General features: G+C 43.2%; 1 protein-coding gene across 1 annotated transcript in view; it reads right to left on the bottom strand.

The window, feature by feature from the left end:
• Positions 1–8,925, bottom strand: part of LOC101584453 (core histone macro-H2A.2) — a 61,967-nt gene that overhangs the window by 15,341 nt on the left and 37,701 nt on the right. Inside the window, exon 7 of the mRNA XM_004623967.1 lies at positions 7,624–7,713. Within this exon, the coding sequence (XP_004624024.1) occupies positions 7,624–7,713 (90 nt within the window). The remainder of the gene's footprint in view (positions 1–7,623; positions 7,714–8,925) is intronic.

Raw genomic sequence — 8,925 nt, 5'->3', positions numbered from 1 at the left:
AATGTTGGTTCTTCCTATTCAAGCACAAGGAATATATTTTCCATTTTCTAAAATCCTCTTTGATTTTTTTTAGAGTACTGTTATTTTCACTGTATAGATACTGAACTTCCTTTGTCAGATTGATTCCTAAATATTTCATTTTTTGGGGTATTATTGTGGAAGGTATGTTTTCCCTAATTTCTCTCTCAATGTGTTTGTTGTTTATGTACAGAAAGGCTATTGATTTTTGAGTGCTGACTTCATATCCAGCTACACTACTGAATTTGCTTATTAAATCTACAAATCCTTTGGTGGAGTTTTTGGGGTCTTCTGTATAGAGTATGGACAAAAAAGATGTGTTTTTTTTTATACAATGGAGTATTACTCAGCAATAAAAAAGATAAATTTGAGGCTTTTTTAGGTAAATGGATGCAACTAGAGACCATACTCATAAGTGAAATAAATTTTAAAAAGGAAGAAAGAAAAAAAGAAGAAAGCAAGCAAGAAAGAATACCTGCATGTGTAAACATCACATTGTCTCCCTAGGGTAAGAACCTGAAAGAGTAAATAAAATCGTAAAGGAACAGCAGATACTGTGAATGGGAAAGAAACTGATCAAAGGGCAGGAACAGCTCAGAAGAGGGAAAGGGGACGAGAAAGAAAGAATGGGGCCAGAGGCATAGCTCAGCAGCATACACCTGGCAAGCACAAGGTCCTGGGTTTGATTCCTGGTTCAATAAAAAAGGGGCGGGGGGAGAGAGCTCAGTAGAATAAGCACTTGCCTAGCAAGTGCAAGGGCCTGAGTTCAATCCCTGGTAGACTGGGTAATTGTACTGCTGACCTCTGCTGATACATTTAGAGGAGCAGTTAATAATTAAATTTAATTAAATTTTGTTTCTCTCTTTATTTTTTGACAAATTTTGCATGGTTGTATCTGGTGATCTGAACAACTAATTTGAAGACAACACTATGCAATATAATACCTATTGTTGAATTCCCATCATTTTGTTTAGTGAAATGCTGTGTCATTCCTAATTTTTTTTTACTATTTTTTATTCTCTTTTAAAAAAGAAATAATAAGAGATAAAAATAAAAAAGAAATAATAGTCATGAATATATATGCACCAAATGTTGGCATACCTAAATGCATAAAACAAATATTAATGGACATGAAAGATCAAATAAGCACTAACACAGTTGTAATGGGGGACTTTAATACTTTGCTGTCACAAATAGATCAACTAGACAAAAGAATTCTATAAAGAAATATCAGAACTGAACCAAACCTGTGAACAAATGGACTTCATAGCTGCCTATAGACTGTTCCACCCCACAATACCAGATTACACATTCTTCTTAGCTGTGCATGGGACATTTTTCAAAATAGACCACACACTGGCTCATGGAACATGCTGAAATAAATGCAAAGGAACTGAAATTATCCCATGTACATTATCAGATCATCATGCAATGAAATTGGAAATCAATGGCCAAAGAAGCCACAAAACCCCATAAACATGTAAATTAAATAACATCCTCCTCAAGAATGAATGGGTCACAGATAAAGTTAAAGAAGAAATTAAACAGTATCTATAATTAAATGATAATGCCAGTACAACCTACTGGAACTTATGGGATGTACTGAAAGCACTCCTAGGAGGGAAATTTATAGCGGTGAATTCTCACATCAAGAAAATAGAAAGAGCTCAAAGACATGCTGAACCTCTAACCTCTGGAAAAAGAACAAGTCAGGCCCAAAGTTCCTACAAGAGAGGAAATTATAACGATCTGCACACAAATTATTGTAATAGAGACTAAGAAAATAACATAAGGAATCAATGAATCAAAGAGATGCTGCTTTGAAAGGTTAAATGAAATTGATAAACCCTTAGCCAATCTTATCGGAAAAAGGAAAGAAGACAATATGCAATGTATTAATTATTGAAATGGTCCTATTAATCGGTTTTGAAACTGTCTCATTGCTATCTATTTCTAAATAAAATTAATAAAAAAAGTGAAATGAGATTCCAGTGGAATTCAATCTATGGCTAGACCTCACCTATGCACAATATAAGTTGTGATATTAAAAGACAAGGTATATGGAACGTGGTCAAAGTTAATTTGGAAAATAAAAATCTTTGACAGTCAAAAAAAAAAAAAAGAAAGAAAAAGAAAAAAGAAAAAGAAAGACTTAAATGTATGCAGTGAGGAACAAAAAGGATGGACTCACACTGCAAAAGTCCAGAATATAACCAATACCTATTTTGCAAACCTTTATTCTAATAAGATGTAAAATGAAGAAGAAATGAACAGATTCCTAGATAAATATGAATTATCAAACTGAATTGAGGAGGCATAAAAATTCTAAATATCTCAATGTCAGCCAATGAAATTGAAGACGTAATTAAAAACATACCAATGAGGAAAAGCCCAGGTTCTGATGGATTCACTGCTGAGCTCTATAAGAAATTTAGAGAAAATTTAACGCCGTTACTCATCAAACTCTTTAATGAAAATGAAAAGGAAGCAATACCCCCAAAGTCATCCCTGGAAGCAAATATTAACCTGATACCAAAACTAGAGAAGGATCCAACCAAAAGCGAGAACTACAGACCAATCTCCCTAATGAGCACAGATACAAAGATCCTTAACAAATACTGGCAAACAGAATGCAGCAAATCTTCAAGATAACACACCATGACCAAGGGATGCAGGAGTGGTCCAACATATGTAAATCAATAAGCGTAATATACCCTACTAACAGAGCCAAGGACACAAACCATACGATCATCTCAACAGATGCAGAAAAGCTTCTGACAAAGTCCAGCACCCATTCATCAAAAACAAAACAAACAAAAAACCCCCACAGAAAATTGGAGTAGATGGTCTTCATCTCAATCTGATAAAAGCCATCTATAGCAAACCAACAGCCAACATCATACTCCATGGTCAAAGCCTGAATGCTTTCACTCTAAAATCAGGAACCAGACAAGGATGTCCACTATCATCACTCTTATTCATTATGGTTCTGTGTAGGAGGCCAGATAATGAATGGAGGTCGGGCTGACCTCCTTTGTGGGCAGAGAGGAGAAAGGCGGCAAGCTGTGCTCCTTTGCTGGCATGCAGGCGTGCTGGCACGGTGCAAGTTTCAGGAGGAGTCAACACGGCTGAGATGTGGTTGTCTACCTGGGCACATACTTCAGATGACAGGAGGCAGACGAGTCTGTGCTACTCTGAAAGCAGCATGAGCCAAGCGCTCAGGGCTCTTTGTCCACTAGAGGCAAGAGCCCCCTTCCCCCCTTTTTCTAAATTAATTCTGTGTCTTGTCTTTCACCTTATTCCTCAGTCCCCTGGCTGGGGTTAAACTTGTAGGTATTCGTATATTCCTAGTGGTCTCGGTTTCCTACAAATGATGCCTGAACAGGGACCTGACCAGCGAAAGCCCTCCTGGGTGAAAGATGCAGGCGTCAGTGACAGGAGTTCTGCAGCTGAGAGGAGCCAAGCAAGCTGGCAAAGCAAATTCAAAAGTGAGTGTGCACAGAACGCTTTCTCAGCCAGGGTGACGGGGCAGAATTCATCAACTGGAGTACACCGTTATACCACTTTATTGGCAATTCTGTGGCACCAGCCTGGCACTCTAGTCAGTACCCAGTGACTTTCTCATATATTACAAGATATTACCAAACAGAAATCCTTGGTTTCCTCAGACTGGCTGCTTCATGTCAAGGGTCGGGGTCAAGTGTGAGCAGGTTTGGTGCATGCCTGTGGCCAAGGCTCTGTTATAGCCCCTGAAACTTTCTCCACATGGTGTGTGGTCACGCAGTTCTTTGTCCTTTAACTGTGAAAAGACATTTCACACCTATTCCCCCTCTTGAGAGAAGATGCAAATGAGGGTGAAGAGCCCCGAGCTTCTGCTCGTCCTCCTTTCCTTCCATCTGTGGTGGCTACAGAAGTAGGGTCTCCTCACTAAAGCTTGGCTGGACAGGCTGTGCGTAGTGGACAGCCCTCTGGGGCGTGCACATTTCCAATTAGCGTCCGTCCTGGCCTTAACCATCTGCAACAAAATACTTGCGAGCATAATGTTTTGGGGTAGAAGTTGCTTAAAGAATGCAAACCCAGTGTCACAAACAACAGGGTTCAGGAATCTGTCGCACTGGGCTTGCTGGCGTCTGTCCTGGGAGCTCTTCGCTGCCCTCCTTCAGACACTGAGCATTTGGGGAGCTCTTGCTGCTCTGCAGGATACATTTCCATGTTTATTTTCAAAAGCTAACAGCTAAGCAAGCACAGTGGAGTCCAGTGGTGGGACATCCTGAGGTTACTGAGGACACGCTGTTGCAAACAGGTCCACACTCAGATCTAAGCCCACACTGAACCCTTCTGGACTGGGCTCACCAGCGTACGGCTCTCAGGGTGAAGCGAATCTGGGCACCTGTTCCCGAGGAAGGCCTTCCCACTCAGTCCCCTTTACATGTTTTTCAGGACTCTCAGGAGACCTAATGGCCAGCTCATAGATTGGTTATAAGAAATACCAGTAGCATACCTCACAAGAAACCCAAGACAGCAAAAACAATCCTGGGCAGTGAAGGTGAGGCAGGAGGCATCATAATTCCTGACTTCACATCATACTACAAAACGACTGTGATCAAAACAAAAAACAGTAATGACAATAAACTAGACCCAAGGATCAATGGGACAGACTAGAAGAGGCAAGAACAGCTCCAAGTGCACTCACCCAACTTATTTTCAACAAAAGGGCCAAACACCCTCACTGGAAGAAAGACCGCAAGATCACTTTTTTTTTGAGACAGAGCCTCATTATGCGGTTTGGGCTCTCTTTGTAGCCTAGGCTGGTCTTGAATTCACAGTGATTTTCCTGCCTCAGCCTCCTAAATGCTGGGATTACAGGGGTGTACCACCACACCTGGCTCAAATGTATAGTCTTACTTTTTTTGGAACCGGGGATTGAACTCATGCCCTTGCGCTTGCCAGGCAAGCACTTATTCTATGAAGCCATCTCCCCGGCCAGTCTTACTTAAAAATTAATTAATGTTTTCATATAGGGTCTCACTATGCAGCTCAGATTTACAGTGATCCTCCTGTCTCAGCCTCTCTAGTGCTGGGATTACAGGAGTGCCCTGCCACGCCTGTTTCTGGGGCCGACACGGCATACAATACCAGGGCTCAAGATGTGGGGTCTTGTACTTGCCAGGCAGGCACATATGCCACTAAGCTGTCTTCCCAAGACGGCCTCTTTACTAAATAGTGATGGGAAACTGGCTTTGCACGTGCTGAAGACAAACATTAGATCTATGTCTCTCACGTGCATTCAACTAAAATAAAAATGGATCGAAGATCTAAATATTAAAAAGAAAAACACTAAATCTGCTGGAAGATAGAACGGTTAGAACTCTTGACTATCTTGGGGTAGGCGAACATTTTATGAACAAAACCCTGACCACAAGGGAAATATCACGAAGAATTTACAACTGGGATCTCATTGTATTAAAAGCTTTTGCACAGGCAAAATAAATCATCAACAGAGTGAAGAGACAATCCATTGAATGGCAAAAAGTTTTTTCCAGCTGTTCCTCAGACAAGGGACTAACATCTAGAATATATAAAGAAAGTTGCTTAAAGAACTAAGAAAAAAGAACAGTAGACCAGCCCCCAAATTTATTTATTTATTTAGTATTTAGGACAGGTCTATAGCGTCTCACTACACAGATTGGACTCGTAGTGATCCGCTTGTTTTCAGCCTCCCAAGTGCTGGGATTACAGGCGCACACCAGCACATCCTGTCTCAATTGCCCTCTCAGCGTGCCCCGGCGGCGGGGCCGGCACGGCAGACCCGGGGATTGAGCTCCCAGCCCCTGCATCTGCCTATGCAGGCATTTTAATCCGCTGAGTTATTTGGCCAATCCTCGCCCCCAAATTTAAAGACCCAGGCTAAAAATGGGCATCTGAAATGGAAAAAACACTTCCTAGAGGAAGAAGTAGAAACAGTAAATAAATATGAAAAAATGTTCAACAGCACTGGTCATTGCAGAAATGCACATTCAAACAACACTGAGATACCCTCTCACTCCAGAAAGAATGGCTATCACAAAAAAAATCAACCAATAACCAATGCAGGAGGGGCTGTGGGGAAGAAGGAACCCTTCTCCACACTTGGTGGAGTGTAGACTGGTACAACCACTGCGGAAATCAGTGTGAAGATTCCTCAAAAAACTAGGACTGGCGGTTCTGTTTGTCCCAGCCACTCTCCCTCTTTGGAGTCTTCCTGAAATAATAAAAGCCTCAGACAACAGTGACATGTGCACACCCGTGTTTACAGCTGCACAGGTTGTAATAACTATATATCTTAGAAACAGCCAAAATACCCACCAACTGAGGAATGGATAAAGCACAGGTGCTGTTTGGGGTAAATACAATGGAGCACTACTCTGCCATGAAGAAGGACAAGCCTGAGACATTTGTAGGTAAGCAGATGCACCTGAGACCGTACTCGTACATGAAGTAAACGGAACACACACGTGTAAGTAACACATAGCTTTTCTGGTGTGAGAAACCAAGACATACACTAGATATTACAGCACAGGGAGAAATGCTCGCTGGGAAAGGAGAACAAGGAAGGGGAGGGGGAAATGAAGGAAAGGAAAAGAAAAAAGAAAAGAAGGAAAAACAAACCTTTTGTAAATAAGGAGAGGAAGAGGGTTTGAAGAGAATAAAGGAAGAGCATCAAAGGAACTGAGCTAAGTCATGTTCGGGTATAAAGTCCCTCTGATGAAAGTGATCGTATGTAGATTTACAACGTACCAATAAACTTAATTAATAAAAAACCCCATATGTGCCTGCTCAAATAATCAGAAACAAGTTAAAATAGCTTTCTGATCTGTTATGATGTATTATTTTTTATTTTATCTTTAATATATATTTTTTAATCTTTTATTTATTTGGTGCAGGGTCTTGCTATACAGCTTGGACTCATGGCGATCCTTCTGTCTCAGCCTCCCCAGCAGCGGGACTACAGGCATGTACCCCAGGCCTGGTTTTGGTGGCCTGCATGGCCTGCAGTACCAGGGACTGAACTGGGTCTTATGCTTGCCAAGCAGGTGCTTAGACCACTGAGCTAGCGCCCCAGCCCGTTAGATGTATATTGTTGCCTGCATCTACTCTGTAGGAGGTGAGTGACCTGGGGAGACTCCAGTGAAGGTAAGAATTAAGAGGGACTGGGCGTGGGGGAGCGTGCCTGGAATCCTAGGACTCAGGGAGGCTGAGGCAGGAGGGTTGCTGCAAGTTCAAGGCCAACCTGGGCTACACAGTGAGCTCAAGGCCAGGCTGGACTACACAGTGAGATTGTGCCTCAAAAAACAAAGGGCTGGTGAGATGGCTCAGTAGTCTAAAGCACCTACTTAGAACAAGCTAAGCTAAACAATGTACAGGGACCGTGGTTCAATCCCCCAGCACCATATGCCAGCCAGCCTCGCCCCCTGGTGGGCTGAGCTGGCCACACATGCACATACAAATAAATAAATAAATAAATAAATGTTAAAAAAAAAAAAAAGAAGTCAAGGGCTTCTAAAAACAAACAAATACCAATCAGGCGAAGTCAGGCAGGGAAAAGGGGGCCCACCCCACACTTACCTTCAGCCACTTCTAAAGGGCCTTGGGATTTTCGAAGCTCCTTCACTGTTTCCAAGAACTCTTTGCCTCCAGCCTTTTCCAAGGCTTTACCTGCAAACAACAAGAAGCCAAGGGGTTGGCTCTTCCCCACTCCCACGAGCTCAGGGTTTGTCCAGCCTGGGCTGACTGTGGCCCCAGGTGGGTGGCAAGGTGCTCCCCTCACTTCCCATCCTCTGATGCTTTGGGCCTTGATGCCTAGGCCTGGTCTCAGCTCGCTCTCTTTCCTAGTTATTACCATAAGCTGAGCATCCCTGACCCAAGAGTCTGAAATCCAAATCTGTCTGAACACGCACATGGAAGACTCCCCACAGCTCTCAAGTGATTGCTGGGTCAGAGTGAAAACCCACATCTGCTCAAGGCAGTGTAAATGACCTTCAGGCTTGGGGATAAGGTATACATGGGACAGACATGGTATTTAGACTTGGCATCCTTCTCCCAGATAGCTCCGTGTGGTTATGCAAATATCTCAACATCGAAACACTCCCAAATTGAAAACCTTTCTGCTCCAAAGCATTTCAGACAAAGGCTACTGGAGCTGTGTTATGGTTACTACTATTACTATTGTCTAGTTCAGGGGATTTCCTGGTGACAAGGTTTTCTCTCTCCACACTGAGGCACTCAAGTATTTTTGAACAGCCATCCTGCACTGTGAGGGTCATTTAGGACAAATGGCTGCTGTGGAAGCCACTGTCCCCTGGGCTGGGGAAGGGACCCTTCCTGCGTGAGTTTCTGTTTTGATGGTGCAAATGGGAAATGATGACTGCATTGTCAAGTGTTGTCTGCTGGGACTGGAAGTCCGGAAAGGGCCAAGTAACTGAAACTGGAAGAAGTTCATGCCCAGCAGCAGAGGAGCACATGCAAGTGCTGCACCCTGTGTTCAGGTCGGGGGCCAAAGGGAGTCATGGGACGCAGAATGGGTTCGCTGTCCTTACTGAAGACTGGGAAGGATAAAGCAGTGTGGAGCGCTGTGAGGCGGCTCCTCTTTGCAAGTGTTCCCAGGAAGAACGAAGGAAAGCTAGGATTAGGGTCTGAGGGTGTGGATGCCCGCACACAAGTACTAAGCACCAGACCTCGCTGCATCCTGATGCAAGAACACGACATCCCTGACCAAGGAGTCTTGTGCTGGCTACCGGGCCCAGAGAGCCAGCGTGCTGGCAAGTGTTAACCACCGCGCTGCGCTGCAGCCCAAAATCTACTGAAACTGAATCCTATGAAGAAGCCTTTTGATCCAACTGCTGATTCTGTGAGAGACACAGACACAGA

This window comes from Octodon degus, unplaced genomic scaffold (assembly GCF_000260255.1).
Source record: "Octodon degus isolate 3935 unplaced genomic scaffold, OctDeg1.0 scaffold00005, whole genome shotgun sequence".
Classification (NCBI taxonomy): Eukaryota; Metazoa; Chordata; class Mammalia; order Rodentia; family Octodontidae; genus Octodon; species Octodon degus.
This window is presented reverse-complemented; position numbering and strand designations above follow the sequence as displayed.